Source organism: Chrysemys picta, chromosome 10 (assembly GCF_011386835.1).
Source record: "Chrysemys picta bellii isolate R12L10 chromosome 10, ASM1138683v2, whole genome shotgun sequence".
NCBI classification, from domain to species: Eukaryota; Metazoa; Chordata; order Testudines; family Emydidae; genus Chrysemys; species Chrysemys picta.
This window is the reverse complement of record NC_088800.1, coordinates 76,289,611-76,306,026: the sequence shown is the minus strand read 5'-3', so window position 1 is coordinate 76,306,026 and position 16,416 is coordinate 76,289,611. Positions and strand designations below refer to the sequence as shown.

The window sequence follows — 16,416 nt, the reverse complement described above, 5'->3', positions numbered from 1 at the left end:
ACAGCAGCGTGTAGCTGAGACCGTCTGGTGGCTCCCTCCGATTATCTCCAGCACTGCTTCTGCCTGGTCAGCTGAAGAAGAGGCTGCCTGTTTGGAGGTATAACTAGAGCCCTGTGCAGGACTCATGCATGCAGCAAATCTAGTCTTGGGAGGGGCAGGAGCATTCTGCTGCCTGGCTAGGTCTATCTCCATGACAAGAGAGCAGCTGCCAAGCATGACAAGGTGCCCTGTGCAGATACTGACAAAGCTTTACAGCACAGACATCAAAGAAGCAACATGAGCAAGGAAGTCACTTGAGCTGAACACATTGGTCTTTCCTACCCCAGCTGCCTGGGGAGTAATCATGTCAGAGCTGGGACAGAGGTTGCTTCAACCACTGGGGTGAGGACAGATAGCAAAGGTGACTGTAGCACAGCTGTTAAAGCACTTGCCTAATGTGCTAGGATAAAGACTTGCACAAGACTATAAACTTAATGTAACTTACATCCCTGCATGGAGTCTGAACTTCAGGGCATTCATCGCTATTGACAGCAGGTGCAAGTCCTGCCCCAGATAATGACAACTGTCTACTGTAGCCAAGCCCTCATTTATTAGATGTAGGCCAGCTCTTGTTCTCAAAGAAGTCACTCTGATGTACCACCAAAGGCAAGAGTGTGCCAGCAGCCCTGTGTGTAAGACTGGCTGCTGTGCCCTTAAACAGCAGGCATGACCCACTGCTTACAATGCTTGGGGTCTGTCTGGACTCTGTGCTGCTCTTTCATTAGGGTGACCTAATGTCAGTGGTGAATATGCATGGAGAACAAAGACCTAGGAACTATCTTAAACAGAAAGCTGCCTCTGCTCACAAATGAGTCCTAGGCTCTTGTGCTAATAAACAACCCCTCTCTTGGGGTGGCCAACCTGAGCCTGAGAAGGAGCCAGAATTTACCAATGTACATTGCCAAAGAGCCACAGTAATGCCAGCAGCCCTACATCAGCTCCCAGAGCCTCCTGCCCACCAACAGCCCAGCTGATCAGTGCCTTCCTCCTCCATCCCCACACCTCCTGATCAGCTGTTTTGTGGCATGCAGGAGGCTCAGAGGGGGAGTGGGAGGAGTGAGGGCCTGGTAGGCTCAGGGGAGGGAAGGGGTGAAGAGGGGGCAGGGCCTGTGGCAGAGCCAGGGGTTGAGCAGTGAGCACCCCCTGCCACATTGGAAAGTTGGCGCCTGTAGCTCCAGCCCTGGAGTCAGTGCCTATGCAAGGAGCTGCATATTAACTTCTGAAGAGCCACATGTGGCTCCAGACCACAGGTTGGCCACCCCTGCCCTAAATGAATCTAGAGCTGAACCACAGGCTTGGCCAATGTGTCAGTTTGTCTTGGGGACTGGAAGAAAGCCAGAGGCAGGTTCCAGAGAGGGCACCTTGTTGCTGACAATGACTACCAGAGCTGCAAGACTTGTTTCCTCCTAGCTTTTGGGGTACGTTTACTGCCTCTTCCAAAAGAAGAGGTGGACTACAGCTCAGTCTGCTAGTGTTTTACCCACCAGGGCTAGGTATCAACACAATCAGAGCCGTGTGTGAATATTCTCTACAGCAGACCTCATTAAGAGCTACCCCCTTTTTCAAGTCCTATGGGGTATTTGCCCATAACTTTATACATCACAGTTTTGATAGTGGAATCCCCCCCAGGTGCATAGCGAGAAGTGTGGTTACAGCTCCAGCACATCCAAGATGGGTTGGTCCCTTATGCTCTCCCATTCCTGGCTCCATCTATTGTCTCACCTTCTCTGTTTAGACTGTATGCTCTTCAGGGCAGGGACATAGTTTTGCTCTGTTTGTTCAGTGCCTAGCACATAGAAGTGCTAGTCATGGACCAGGAGCCTAGGGTGCTACCATAATATTAAGAGAATTAAGGGAGGTCTTTAAGTGTGGCTTTGTATGATTGGACTACCACAGTGGGACAGAGAGAGAGCTACACTCCACTAAAAGCCAGAGTGGTCCCTACAGAGCAGGGTGGCCACCTTTCATCCCTGTTCTACTTAAGCTTCTCTCCTGCAGGTTGTAGCAGTTTCCCTGTAATTCTCAGGGGAATGGGCTAGTCTATCTTTTGCAGGAGCTGGACTTCTGACTGGTACTCTAGCGGTGAGTTAGGTCCTCTAAAGTCTAACTCCTTGAATGTCACAGCCATCCTCTCAGGCTTGCATCCTCCTCCTACACTGAACTGTCACTGAATCTAGTCCTTGTCTTTGCAACATAACAGTTGGGTTAGAAGAAGAGCAGTTTGGGGGGTGGGGAATCTACTTTTACATCAACCACCACAGCCACTCTGGCTCCTATGGGTCTTACCGAAAACTAAGCTTTGCTCAATCAGGCCACATCACATGTCTTTCAGCCACACCACTGAAGTACCTTTACCCACTAGCATGTTTAACCTGCTTATCCTGGCCTAAAGCCCCTATGCAGCTTTACCCTCCTTGATTCCTCTGATCAAGTCAGAAGGAAACTGAAGCAATCTCCCCTCTTTAATTAATGCCCTGTGTCTATTAAACATGTGCCTCAGCCCCATGCAATGAGTGCCTCACCTCCATTCAACTCTCTCCGAAGGCTACCTACAAATAATTAAGTAAGGGATTAAATGTACCGCCTCAGTCACCCCGTTTTCTGTAACTGCAGTTCCTAAAATGTGGTCTGTGACCCATGGCAGCTAGTGCTTAGGGTACCAGCTCTGTTTCAAGCTGAGAGAAGCAGACAGGAAAGGGGAAAAGAAAGCACACACAACATCATATTGAAGTTTAAAACATTCATCAATATTTTCCTCGTGTGCAAGTGCTGCCATTACATGATCACAAACAGACAGGGAAGGTGGGACACACGCATTTTTGAGGAAAAACCGTTCTACGGTATAAGCTCTCCAGGATAGGAGCTGTCTTGTAGAGGAGCTAACGTACTGTCAGCACTTTAATTGGGACCCTGTTGACTGAGACAAGAATACAACCTACTGCAGTGCTAGCACATGCTGGTTCCAGGGGGGCTTCCCATCAAAGTACAAACAATGCCTATTGACTATAGTAGAGACTGCCTGTGCCTGGCTAGAAACCACTGTGAATATGCAAAAAGTGAAGCTTAGTGTAGAGGAGAAAAACACACACACACACACACACCCCACCACCACCACCACCCCCTCCCCTGAGAGAGAGCAAGTGGGCCAGGGAAGATGCTGAACCACTGAACAAGCAGATGCCACTTCAAAATGACTAGGGCACCAAAAATTGTCAGTGGGGAAGCCTGTTATGAAGGGAGCGGAGTTCATGCTAGCTCCCTGAAGCACCTAAATCAAGGCTTTGAGATGGGGTGAGTTGACTACCCCTGTGCTAAGCTGCTGTTTTAACAGTTTGCTGCTACATGGCCAAGAAACCCAGCTCTCTTGCAGCTCCTCACCAGGCCTTAGCAGAGTGACACCTGCACATGCCCAGCCTGCCTTTTAAAGACACAGTTTTTTTTTTTTTTTTTTAATAGCAGGCCCCAATGAGCCATATAATGGACAGGCTGAAATAAAAGATTCGGTTAAGGAAAGTGCTCTACTGAAGAGTAATTCAGGCTCCAAAATGCTGACCATACACCAGCACAACTCTGAAACCAGAAAATGCTTTATTGGAAAGGTACAAAAAACCAGTCACTGCAGCTAAATTTACAGCAATAAATTACGTTGTGGCTGTCAAGAGAAAGTGATGGACACATACACAGGGCTATACGCCTTACAAACAGGAATCCACATTACTCGGTATATCAATAATTTATTTTATAATAAAAAAAAGCAGCACAAAAATAAATATTGAAATGAAATTACTGAATGACCACGGAGGATAGCATGAGTTGGTGATAAAAACTTAACAGAAGATCTACCATTAAAAAAAAAGAAAAAAAAAATGAAAGCAAAAGATCCACCATCTACGGAAACACCCCAGCAGACTGAAATACAGATGACAAAGGAAAACAAACCCACATTACAAAAGTTTTTTTTCTTTAAATGAAAACAATCATGACAAAGTTTAAATGATCTGAGAGAGAAAAAATGCCTCCTCCTCCTTGGGCTTTGAGTCGCACAGTAGCTTGAATGCCCCACGATCCCAGCAATACATAAACTTGCCACTCACTCTCCCCTCCCACCCATTATTCATTTTGCCTGCCGCCCTCCCTCACTTGTCCCAGAGAGATGTGGCATTACAAAACACGTTATATGTTGTTTCCTCAGGCAGAGGATATAGTTAGGCAAGGTCAGAGACACTAACTTGCTTCAAAGGGCTCTGAAGCTTCCCTAGTGGGAAACTATTCCCAGTCAGGAGCACAACAAATGCACATACAGGAGCATAGAGAAGCCCCTGATAAGAAGGACCTGTTATTGCCCCATGTAAACATCCCACAATGCCCCAATTGTGGGTCAGGGGACATACTGCTGGCTGCTTCTAATGTCCCCACCTTCATACCGTGGTTCCTATGCACAGGGTGGGTATCAGAGGAAAATGCTGGGCCTGGGGTTCAGAAGTGGAGCCTAATGCTCATGAAATTAAGACTCATTGCTTCCCTCTAGCGGTGGTGTGACAAGATAAGAGGGGAGAGAAAGAAGCCCTAGTTACTGCAGTAAGGAGAGACAAGAGGGAGTGGGAGGAGGGTTGGAAGAGAGATAAGCACTCCTTTTCAAAAGGGCTCCCCTAGTGATTCTGCAAGCAGTGGCCCAAATCCCCTCACTGGCTTTTGCCCTGGGCATCAGATTTGCAAGTGCAGGACGGAACAGAAACAAACCCCAGAGGAAGAAGGGAGAGGGAGTTGTCTCTCCAATGTGGTGAGCAGCTTTCAGATTGTTCCTCCCTCTGTATTACCTTGCAATTCTGATCCACCAGTTGAAGTTAGCCAGCATGCCTCCTTTCCCCCCAAATCACCACCCAAGGAGCCCTGGACTGGCAATTTCTTTTAGTAAAGATTTACAGTATCAAACTTGGAAAAAAAAATTACGAAAAATCTATATGATAAAATGTATATAATATATTTATATATATATATATATATTTATTTCTCTTTTTAAATATTTCCACGTGGTCCTTATGGATATCCAATATGGATTACCTACCATGGTTATGGTATCAACAGCTTTAATAACACCCAGGCCTCATTCTTGATTGAGTAATCAGAGACTACGCGCCTTCTAGCACTAAACCAGCAATCACTTGGACAAGCCTTTGGCACACTTCCGAGAACTGGAAAATGCTCAGCCACAATGGAAGTACTAGTAAAGAACTCAGATCTATTCCTCATCTCATTCCAACAGCAACTGAACCCCACCCCGAATTACGTTTAAATTCCCATTACTCTCCTGTCTAGTTGATCTCATTTCCTTGGTGCAGTGAAGGATTCCCCGGGTGGAGGGGGTGGTCTTATCTGTTCAGGAATGTCAAGACTTTCATGGAGCTATTTTAGAAATGGGGAACATTCAGTCATTTCCAAGTCCACTGGATATTTTTCTGTTTCTCTTTTAAAGTCCCAACAGTGCTAGGAATCTAGACATTGCCTGTGCTAATGGTTGCACCTTAGAGATCTGGGAAGATTTCCAAGTACTTTTGAGTTACAGAACATGAAAAGGAATTAGGGTCTTCTCTTCCTCAGCTTCTGCTGGGGGAGCCAATAACTGGTACTGATACGCAGGACATCAATCTGCCTGTTAGGAGATGGTAAGGAAGTGGAGGAGAAGTGGAGCTAAATACCTCCAAACTATATTTGTTGGTAACTTCCTGCTTGCCTCCTCCAGGAGGAGATGAATCTGGTGGGGTAAAAGCCATCAAGGAAGCATTACTCTTACACATCCTATGGCTCAGGAAAGTCATCAGTGTAGAGGTTTAGGACTGAATGAGAACCAGGTTCTGCCTCTCCAACTACTTGACTTAAGTACCTTCTTGGGAAACCAAGAGACTCCAGTGACTGGGAAAACGTGAGCCAACAACAACTTGTGTTTGTCTTTAGAAGAAAGACAGGGCTTCACTAAACTTGTGCATTCTTCTTGCAATTCAAGACACAAGATAACTTCACAAACAATATCCTACACTGGCCTAGGATGCTAATTTTCTGTCCTCTTCAACGATAGGAGCATCTTCCTTTATCCTTTTCAGTTAAACTAGACCACCAGTCATTCTTCTCCATCTTCTCCTTTGTACCTTACTCTGGAACACCAGTATACCAAACTCTTCTGAATATGAACATTAGCCATCTCCTCCAGTCATCTTGAACTTCAGGAGTCTTAACCTCTTCTCACCTGCTTTAGAGCAGGCATCTGACAGCCCACAAATCTTTGACCTACTCTGGAACACCAGGCAATCCGTTTTCTTTCCTACTTCAAACACACAAACATGAACATAGCTATTTTTACTCAGACCTGGAAACTTAGAATGTCTTTTCAGTCCTGTTAAAGAATAGACTCTTCTCCCTTTGGCTTCCCCTTTCCTGCCCACTGCTGAGCCACTGTTACCTCTTCCCAACTATCCTTCAGAACCATAAGCCCTACTTATCAACCCCAATTTTACCATCCCCCAAAAGCCACCGATTCCAATCCTGCCCTCCATGCATCTCTAGGGATAATTCACACCCCCAAGAAATGTTGAGTTTCAGGATTGTCGTCAGACAGGTTCTCTCAACCCTCTCAACACAAAACACTATAGGTTTTTCTACTCTTTGGAACCCAGCTTTAATGACTGAGATTGGGTTAAGAATCTTTCTTCCCTTTTTCAGCTTCCACCCAGCATCCCATACCCTATCTCTTGTTGGCAAAGATCAGTGTACATGGCCCCTTAGGTTGGGATGGCCACTGTTCTAACAGGCAAAGGCCATAACCACCACTACCTCTGTTATCCAGGAGTTTCTGCTGGCTTTGATCTTCTTGCACATACGCTATCGGCCCTCTTTTTACTTCAGTGCTTTTAACACATCTTTCTAACATGCGCTACATAAACACCTTTTCACAGTGCTGATTTCCAGGACAACAACTTCCCACCATGGCAACCAATTCTGCCTCAGGCCAGTAATACTTCTAGTATTTCTCTCTATGCCCCGCAACATACCTCCCTTCTTGAATTTTACTGTGCCTTCCTCCCTTGAGCTTCAAGGAACCCTGAATAAGCCACTATTACAAACCTGTGGATCATCTGGAAGAAATAAACTGCATAAATATACCCAATTTACAGGCACATCTTGGGGAAGGAGCTCTTGGTAGACTTGGCTTTGTATAAGGGAGGCTGCAATTTAGCTTTATAGGCCACACAGGTATGGGGTGTATTAAAACATGTAAACTGGTAACCGGTATGGGCTGAAGACAGGAAGGTTTTTCCTAACTGGTGTGGTCTGACCCAAACATATTCCCTCTCTGTATGACCAACCCTCCTCTCCTCCCCCCAGTGCATGGCGGAATGGACTCTGCTTCAGAGTTTATTTCTCTGCCACTGCTATGACAGTGGAACGTGGTGGTGGGGTGAGGTAACTTCTTAATGGGAGTTGGATGCCACTGAAGGAAACTCTTCTCTATACATTCATCTCACATGATTTTGACAGTCCATCTGTTACCTGGTTCTTGAACATTATTCACAAAGGCTCCTCTGGTATCTTCTCCCAATTGGGAAGCTGCCCACAGCCTAAAGAGGGTTGGGGAGGCAGGGGGAGGAGGAAGAGAAAGCTCATACTAGGTACAGAACTCAAATCCCAGCCACAAGAGCTTCATGGAACCACTAAGTTCACAGAGGAGCAGCCAGTTACGTTCCCTTTGTAGATTTTTTTTTTTTTTGCACTTTTGAAAGAGAAGGAATTGTTAAAATGCCAATTCTTGAAGTGACCAAGGACTCTGGAACGGTGCATAAGAGCCCTTTCCCCATCCCTCCGAAAGGCTGTAGTTCCCCCATCTAGGGCACTAGGATGCTGCTGAAAATGGCACAGAACTGGATGAGATTTCAGCTGATTTCACAATGGTGATGACACTAGTGGTGGCGACTTTGGTCGGGGTAATAGGCCCCCGTGCAACGGTACGAGCAAAGGTCTGCAATGCCTCGTACTTGGAGCGCAGGGCGTCCAGCTCTAGCTTCATGCTGCTGTTTTCTCGGGCCAGCTTCTCCACCTCTTGCTGCAGCTCAACCCGCTGCCTCTCCAGCTCCTCCTTCTGTGTCACACGCTTGATGCGGCAGCTGGCAGCATAGCCCCGGTTCTTGAGCGTGCGCCTCCGCTGCTTCAGGCGGATGACCTCTTCTTTCGTGAGACCTCTCAGGTGCTGGTTCAGCTCCCGGACGGACATTGACACGAGTTCATCGTCACTCAGCACTGGGGCGTTCTCTCCTGACTCCTCCTTTACCTACAAGTATCAATGTCACATAGATAACAGTCAACAACAACAACATGAACAGGTACTGAGCAGCCATCCTGGCTAAAGCAAGAAAGCAACTATGCTACCCTGCAGTAATGTAACTATATTCATATAGCGCCTCTCCGACAGAACGATTCCAAAGCACTTTACAGGCTATGCATGCCACAGAAATGCAGCCACCTCTGGGTGGTGCATGGCAGATATTTCGGCATAGTATCTTCAGGATACTACAAGGAGAATTTTAAGGAGACTGGAGTAAAATTGTTTGAGCTGAAACATGCCATGGGATCTTTATCGCAAGGGGTCAGGACCATAGCTTTTCATCTCATCTCCAGCAGCACAGTGCCTTGTGGGATTGTGCTGAGGCATTGGTTCAGTACTGATCCAAAAGAAACACCACCACTTCCTGCATCTTGTGCATTTCTTTTCTGAAGGTCTCTCACCCACGTACTGTCCAAACCCAACACTACTTAGCTCATAAGACCACATCCTGAAGTGATAAGGCTGCAAGCCCATTTATTGGGCCACAGTACAGGGAGGTTAGATGGGGCAGACAGAGGAACTCTCCCTCTCTCAACCTTTAAGAGGTTATTTGTTTGGTCTCTAGCCACAGTTATTTGCAGAACTTTGAAGGGGTAAAAAGAACATCTACAGAGAATGCAGGACACCTGGAGGAGAGATCCAAGACACTAGAAGGGATTTCTAACAGGCTCATCAGCAAAATGTGCCATCAAAGCCATGAGGCAAGGGTGTCTATGAAGAGTTCACTGCCTACACAGATCTATAGGTAAGATATCTGCAAATCTGTGTCTTCCTTATCTAAGTGCATATGCCCTTAGTAGCAGCAATCTCTCACACCTGCATAACTGTCAATACACCTCAACCCCCACCTGTTTAGAAGTGTCTCCTTAATACCAACAGGGATACTCTAGTCTATGCACAATCCCAGAGACTCTGGTCTTCCCCCCCATTATGTCATCAGTGCCCCCTATCCTTTCTTCACAAGTGCTTCCCAGCTGATACCAGAGAAGCATTCTGACACACTAATTTGCAAACAGAACCCCTCAGAGAATAAATGGCTTTTGGCACTATTGGCGCGGCTCCTTGACCCATCCCATTTACCCAGAATCAGATCAGTCAGGCTCCCACCACAGCCTTACCTTTAATGCCTTGTTCGGTTTGGGATTAGTCGTCATAACCTGGGCACAGTCTCCTGGACAGAACTGGTCAGAAATTGCAACTGGAAAAAACAACACAACAAGATTTTCAAAGGGAATGGGGAAGGAAACAGACCCAACATTCAAGACATAGTGACCCATTCTCTACAGCACCATGCGACGTTTTGGGGCTATGTAACCACTCACTAACAAAAACCATCAACCTTTAGGATCACCAAAAGGATTCAGAGAGGAGCGTCTTCCTTCAGCCACATATGGGAGGCTCTTTGTATTGCCAGGAAGTGCCACTTGTAAATACAGCTTGTTTGGGTTTTTTGAAGTTAAATGGGGCTTATTTTAAATTCTTGATATTATTTTTGCCGAGAAAAAGTGCGAGGAAGTGGATCAATACTGGATTCCATCCTCAATTAGCAATTGTGCTGGCTACCATATACTACTGTGGCAATGTGCTATTTCACCTCTAAGGGCTAGAGGGGAGTTCAGTCTCCATGAGCCAGTCAGTTTTTGTGGAGGATTTTGAGATATACAGATCCAGCCGGTAGGGACTGGACTAAGACTATCAACTCATTTCACAAAAGACACGGAAAAGCCATCAGACAGTAACGCTGCCGCTGCTCCCCTCCCATTTTGGTCATTACTGACCTGGACTGTCTTTGAACCAGCAGCCTGGGGAAGAAAGGTATTCCATTACTAACCCTTAGCCACAGACACCGCAAATATATCACTTTTGAAAAAGCAGGCAAAACCGATTATTAAGACACAGGGCGAGTTTCTGTGCCTCCCGGTAGATCAGGACTGTTGCTTCACGTCTCACCCTAAGGCTGCAAGAAGTCACCTGTCTGATATTCCTAGAGGAGTATCCATTGACATAAAGAATGTCCTCTGCTGGGAAGCTGCCCTTCACTCTCACCTTCGCTGCTAACTTCTCCCCTTCAATCAGCACTTTAGAGAATCCGTCCAGGGGGACCTTGTTCCAGAACCTTCACACCCACCAAGTTGGAGAGATGACATTGCCAGAGTGATTGTTCGTGATGTACCTACCACAGAAGAGGGCACTGCAGCTGTGATGTCACAGCATCTGCCTATACTTTCCCCAGCATCTTGGCTACACAAGCTGGGGAGGGTGCGAGGGCTCCAGCTCTGACACAGAGTCTGTCCCTCCCAAGGAGCGGCTGTAGTGGATTTCAAAGGCTGCAGTGGTGCTGGGTGACAGAACACACAGACTGTCTGGCGGGAGTTCTGCCCCCCTCCCCATCCCATTTCCACGTCTGCATCGTGTCACACATTCTAATCATTCATGAAAAATACAGCCAAAGCATCCCAAGCATGATTCCCTTCTGATAGTTGCCATGGTGACCTTGGGAAAGTAGCCAACCCTGAGCCAGTAACCATGGAAACAGAGAAGCCCAAAAGCAATAATGACTTCAGGTCATGTCTGTGCAAAGACATCATGAGGTCGTCAGAGAGTAAACAAACTCATTCATATCTGCAAACAACCCTGGAGGTGGGAGGTCCAAGGGCATATGAAAGTGGGATGCAGGGGGTGACAGGGAGTTGTGTGGGTAAAGGAGGCTAGCTCAGTTCAGGCTGCTTTTACTTTAATTGTACCAGTCAAGATACTTCATCATGTGACATGCACACAATTGAGGTAGAGGAAAGACAAAGAACAGAATCACAAAGTAAAGGCATTTCCCTGGATTGCAGAATGTTCTCAATAATGCACCTCATCTCTTTGTCAGCCTGAGACAGAGATGGTAGCTTTCCATCTCTCCATCTGCATGTCTCGCCCCCACCCGACTGCCTCCTATCACGCAGTACATGAGCCAGACCAGCGAGAGATGCCTCATGATGAATGGGCCACTTAAAGCGACTGGTACGCAGTGTCTTTTGTGCGGCACCACACAGGGTGGTGCATTGTGTCGTATTACACCCCATCCTCACAGCAGTGCCAGCTACCCTCACCTCCTCCCCGGCAGCAGGAGCAGACTCAGCTAAGTCCACTAAAATGCCATGGACAAATGGTCATTATTCACCACAGTCTGAGTAGCACAAACCCCCCTGGGAGGGCACCTCACCACTTACTGAGGGGGAAAAGGGATGGGTGTAGAGCTGGAGTCTGACCTCTCTTCTATGTGAAATACAAAACTTGCAGCACAACTAAGAAGCCTGAGACACACACAGACATCTGTCCAGACATCACTTCTCCCCCTTTGCAGTTCTCCTCTCCCTCACTTCCCAGTCACACTTGGTATTCACTAACTACTTCTAGGAGCATGTTCCTGCTCAAGTCAGAGGCACAAACACACATCATAAGCACAGACAGGAAGAAGAAAGGGCTCCTAGCCCTACTCAAACGGTCCCAATGAGTAAAAGGAGCAGCGAGTCGCCCGTGTATAAAGGAAACACACTGCAGCCCCCTCCCTTCGTGTACACACACACACACACACACACAGCCTCAGGCCTGGCAGTCAGTTGGTGCCATAGCTATGTAGTGAGTCACCAGCTGTTTACAGAGTTGGAGAGCTAGAGCTCAGATTCCCATAGACCCAGAAACCCTTCCTTCCTTCCCTCCGCAACCCCCCCATCCCTGCAGGGAAAGGGGCACACCACAGTCCTGCTGTCGGCACCTGGCCCACTGAAAACGGAAAAGGGAAGTCAAGAAAGGAAGGGGGGGGGAGGGAGAGAACATGAGTCGGTCACACCCACCGATTACACAAAAAGGCTTTTGATCCTCACCCAGTGAGTCTTCAAAGCACTTTCTACACCAGTCGATGGAAAAACTGAACACTCCGCTGGCTGCTCAGAGAGGGGAAGAAATGTGGAATATTGTGGAAAGCAAGTGCTGAGGGTGGAGACTCCCTCGGGGGTCACTGTCGGGGGTAATCTACCACCCAAAGTAACTCTGCTTATTTTTAAAAGCCTCCTGCGACTCTGTGTGATGAACCCCCCTTCTGGTCACCTGTTGCTTTGTGCTCTGATGTCTGCTGAAGGGATGTCTATTTACATTCCACACTGCTCAGAGGAAGGTCCTAGACTCCTCCATGTTTGGTACCAGACCAGGCACACAACAATTTAACAAGGGCCCAGGTTGTTACAAGTGTTATAGAAATTAGAGATGTAGGAGCTCTAACATGCCATCCTTCATAGTTGGGGGTCAGTATTAACACAGATGCTCCTGTTCATTAAATAAATGGCAGCCTGGCTTATAAATCGGTATATTCTAGAAGAAACCAGCATGTCCTCTGAAGTCTTTTAGGATCAGCTCCCATTATAGGGGTCCAGGCACAAAGACAGGCAGAACACCAGAGTCACTAGTGGGATTAAGATGAAGGGCTGGGGGTGGGGAGAACTCAATACACAGGTGGTGGTCACTAAATCAGCTGTAAATAATGAGCAAAATCAGCATCTGGAAGAAGACCCCATGCAGGAATTTGGTTCTTGCATAAGCATCAATTCTCAAATACTGGTTTACGCACAGACACTGGAGTGAAGGTCCACTGCTATTTGAGAACAGACTCCTACTCCAGAGTTTAATATAATACTGTTAAAACCACCAAGATAAGATCACTCAAGTGACTGAATATCCCATGATAAATTTATTTTATGCCGTGGATCATCATGTGGTGTGGTCTGAGCAAGACTTCGTACCATGAATTTGGTTGTAATCCTGACAGACAATTATGCAGTCTTAGGCCTTGAGCAAGTTACTTAACTTCTGACTCAATGTCCCCTGCTGTAAGGTGGGGATAAAAATACTTACACAGTTGGTGCTGTTTATGACTATCCATTTACCACCTACAAGTGGTTAAATATACTACAGAATGTGACATTTCCTGTACACAGACTGCAAAAAAACAGAAAACCCCTAAGTAAAAAGGTACACAGTGCTGCAAACATTCAATTTTTAATGGTGCCCAGTGCACATACCTTATAGGGGTGCCTGCAAGGCTCTATATAAATGTGTGATCTTATTACTATAAAGATTTTCTTTACCTATTCCTTGTTAACAGCATTTGCAGCCTCATGTCTAAAGCTAGACTGCAAGCTTTTTGGAGCAGGGACTATGTTACTTTTATTCTGTAAGCCACATGGCACATTGCTGAGCGATAGATAAATATGTACTAAGTATTATTATGCCCCTGGTAAAGGAACAAGTGTTTCTATAAGGTTGTGTTTCCCATTTATATTTAAAACAAGTGTTTTTATTGGAAGGATACAAAGAACCCTAGTGCTAGTGTTTTTATAAGGTTATCCGACACCACTTCTGTCCAGGGTCGGATTTACACCTTACGTGCTCCTAGGCACAGCATCTTCAGTGCCCCCCGCCTACAGCTGACCTTCGTCTGGCACACAGTTTTAGAGAGGTAAGTTGCCCCCAGAATGCCTGCGCCCTCAGGCATGTGCCTTCTGTGCCTAATTGGAAATCCAGTCCTGCTTCTGTCAACACCCTTGCAGTTGACCCCCAGATGGCTCCTATCTGACTTATAGCATCCTCATGAGAACTTGAAGCGCTCTGCTTATTCAGTCCAGGATCACAAGTTTGATGGTTTCAGTTTGGCACATACAGCACTACCCACTATTTTTCTTTGGGGCTCTCCTCTTCCCCACCCACTCAACCAAGACAACCCTTACTAGTGGGATGAGGTGGGGCAGCACTGCTGTGTGAGAAGAAAAGAGCACAGCAGAGGAGATCAGAATTTGGTTTTAGTAGCACTTTTCACACTCCAGTGCTCCCAAAGCACTTTACAGAGGACAGTGTTAGATACCAGCAGCCACTGTGTAGCTAACAGCAGCCATGGATGCACTTGTTTGTAGTTCATACACAGCCTTGGATGTTAAAACTGATTTTACTACAAAAGGAAACATTGGCAAGGACATAAATGATCCAGTGGGAAGCACCACAGTGCTTTAGCTTCCATTCACACGTGAAACAGCATGTACAGTAACCTGAGACTATATGACCATCTCCCCAAGCAAGCCTGCAACAACTTTTCCCCTCCTAAGGAGCAGACAGAGGAGGGCAGTTTAAGCAGGAAGGAATTCTCAATTTTATCTGACTATTAATCATCAATAGTCTCAATTAAGCATAGAAGATTATGCTAGGAATACACCCTGTCCAGCCATACTAAAATCCAGCTAGATCATTTCCAATGAAATTGTTCTGTCACTTACCCAAACTTTCTGTTTATCCACAAGCTATTTTCAACTCTTGGTACCCTTCTTCCTGCTTCTGCCTGTAAGTTTCCTTTAAGATTTAAAAGGCTGGCTCCTTGGAGCTGGAGTGTGGCTGGTCACCATGAATGAGTAATCCATAGCCAACAGCGTACCCTTATGTCAGAGGCCAGACAGACTGCCCTGGCTGCTGCTGTGAGAAACGGAATAGCCACGCTATTCCTGGCCCCTGCAGAGCATTTCAATTTGACAACTGTTCTCATCCGGTGAGAAGCGCACACTTACCCAATCCCTATCGTCACACCTCCACATGCCATACGTGAGACACCTGCAAGACGGTCAAGTCAGTTAACCATGCCTACAAAGCTGGCACATGACACGTCCACCAAGGAGGACATCAGGTCTGACAGATGAGGGAACGGCAGATGCTTAAACCCTAAGCTCTGTGCCTCTGTCCCTTGGAGACACAGCATGGATTCCCAAGACACTGCAGTGTGGAATGCAGAGAATATCTTCCCTTCCATCATTCACAAGTCCTCCTCCTGCTCTAACAATCCTCACACACACCGAGAGGCAGACTGACACTTGTCATTCATCTGTAACAGAGAAGGGGGGAAGGATACCCCAATGATGTGAATCACACAGAGAGCAAGCATACGTGAGGCAATAACTTCTATGTGAATGGAGAGAAGACACAGAGGAGGGGTGAGTCACTGTGTGTACTGTTCTAGAGAGAAGCTATACACAGAACACTCACCCAGCTAGCCACCTTTCCATTTCTCTTATGGATCAGAACCAGCATCCAGCAGCATAGAACAGATTCAGAAACCTTCGGACTGAATCAGAATGCTGTCAGGACAGGACTCTGAGGCTCTCTCTGGGGAAGCCTGGACAGGGATCAGACAGTCTTCAGTGGTTTAGTAAACAACCGAGTCAGATGCTGCAGAGCCCTTGTGGTTACAGAGCAGAGGATTCAGGGGATCATGAGTGCATGCCTGTGTGTCACACTACAGAGACCTTGGAGTTTCAGGAAGGGGAGACTGGGAGCTACTGAGGTCTGATGTACTGCAGACAGCTTCTGATATAAAGAGGGTACAGAGCTCTGATCTCATGTGCATTTATAAAATACAGTGATAAACAATGTTATACTAATATCAGTTAAATCTCACACCAGCTCCAGTGGCAAATAAAGATTCCATTTTACAGACACTGAAACTGAGGCCCTGCACAGTGAAGTGATTTGCGCACAGCCACACTGGGATTTAATGGCAGAACTGGGATTAGGATTCATGAATTCATAGCTCTTAGTCATCCTATGCTCCAACTATTATATCACATCTTTCTCAGCTTATATAGTTATTAAGGAGGAAAGATAACAGTACTGTTATGCAGTGTCCCAGATGTTGCAAGCCAGTGGAATTTGCCACAGATCTACCCCTTGCTTCAGAACCAAGCAGCAGGATCATTGCTTTCATTACGGAGAGTTTCTAGGCTTTACAGTCACAAGTATGCATCCGAAGAAGTGGGCTGTAGTCCACGAAAGCTTATGCTCTAATAAATTTGTTAGTCTCTAAGGTGCCACAAGTACTCCTGTTCTTTTTGCGAATACAGACTAACACGGCTGCTACTCTGAAACCAGTCACAAGAATATCGTCCAAACATGAACCAATGGAGTATTACCTGCCTGAGTCTTTAGAC

At 46.5% G+C, this 16,416-nt stretch overlaps 1 protein-coding gene across 7 annotated transcripts in view; it reads right to left on the bottom strand.

Annotated features, from left to right (window-relative positions):
- Positions 1-6,951: 6,951 nt before the first annotated feature.
- The window catches only part of MAFK (MAF bZIP transcription factor K), a 13,739-nt gene continuing 4,274 nt past the window's right edge, over positions 6,952-16,416 (bottom strand). For 2 of the 7 annotated variants that reach the window (XM_005289139.4, XM_065560072.1), the window contains exons 2-3: positions 9,529-9,608; positions 7,773-8,356 (exon numbers count right to left, since the gene is read on the bottom strand). In XM_005289139.4, the coding sequence (XP_005289196.1) occupies positions 7,922-8,356; positions 9,529-9,564 (471 nt within the window). In that variant the 5' untranslated portion in view covers positions 9,565-9,608 and the 3' untranslated portion in view covers positions 7,773-7,921. Of the gene's footprint in view, positions 8,357-9,528; positions 9,837-10,456; positions 10,579-12,252; positions 12,523-15,003; positions 15,315-16,416 lie in introns of those variants that run through there. The other 5 variants (XM_005289138.4, XM_065560071.1, XM_042853161.2 and 2 more) reach the window with 5 other exon arrangements.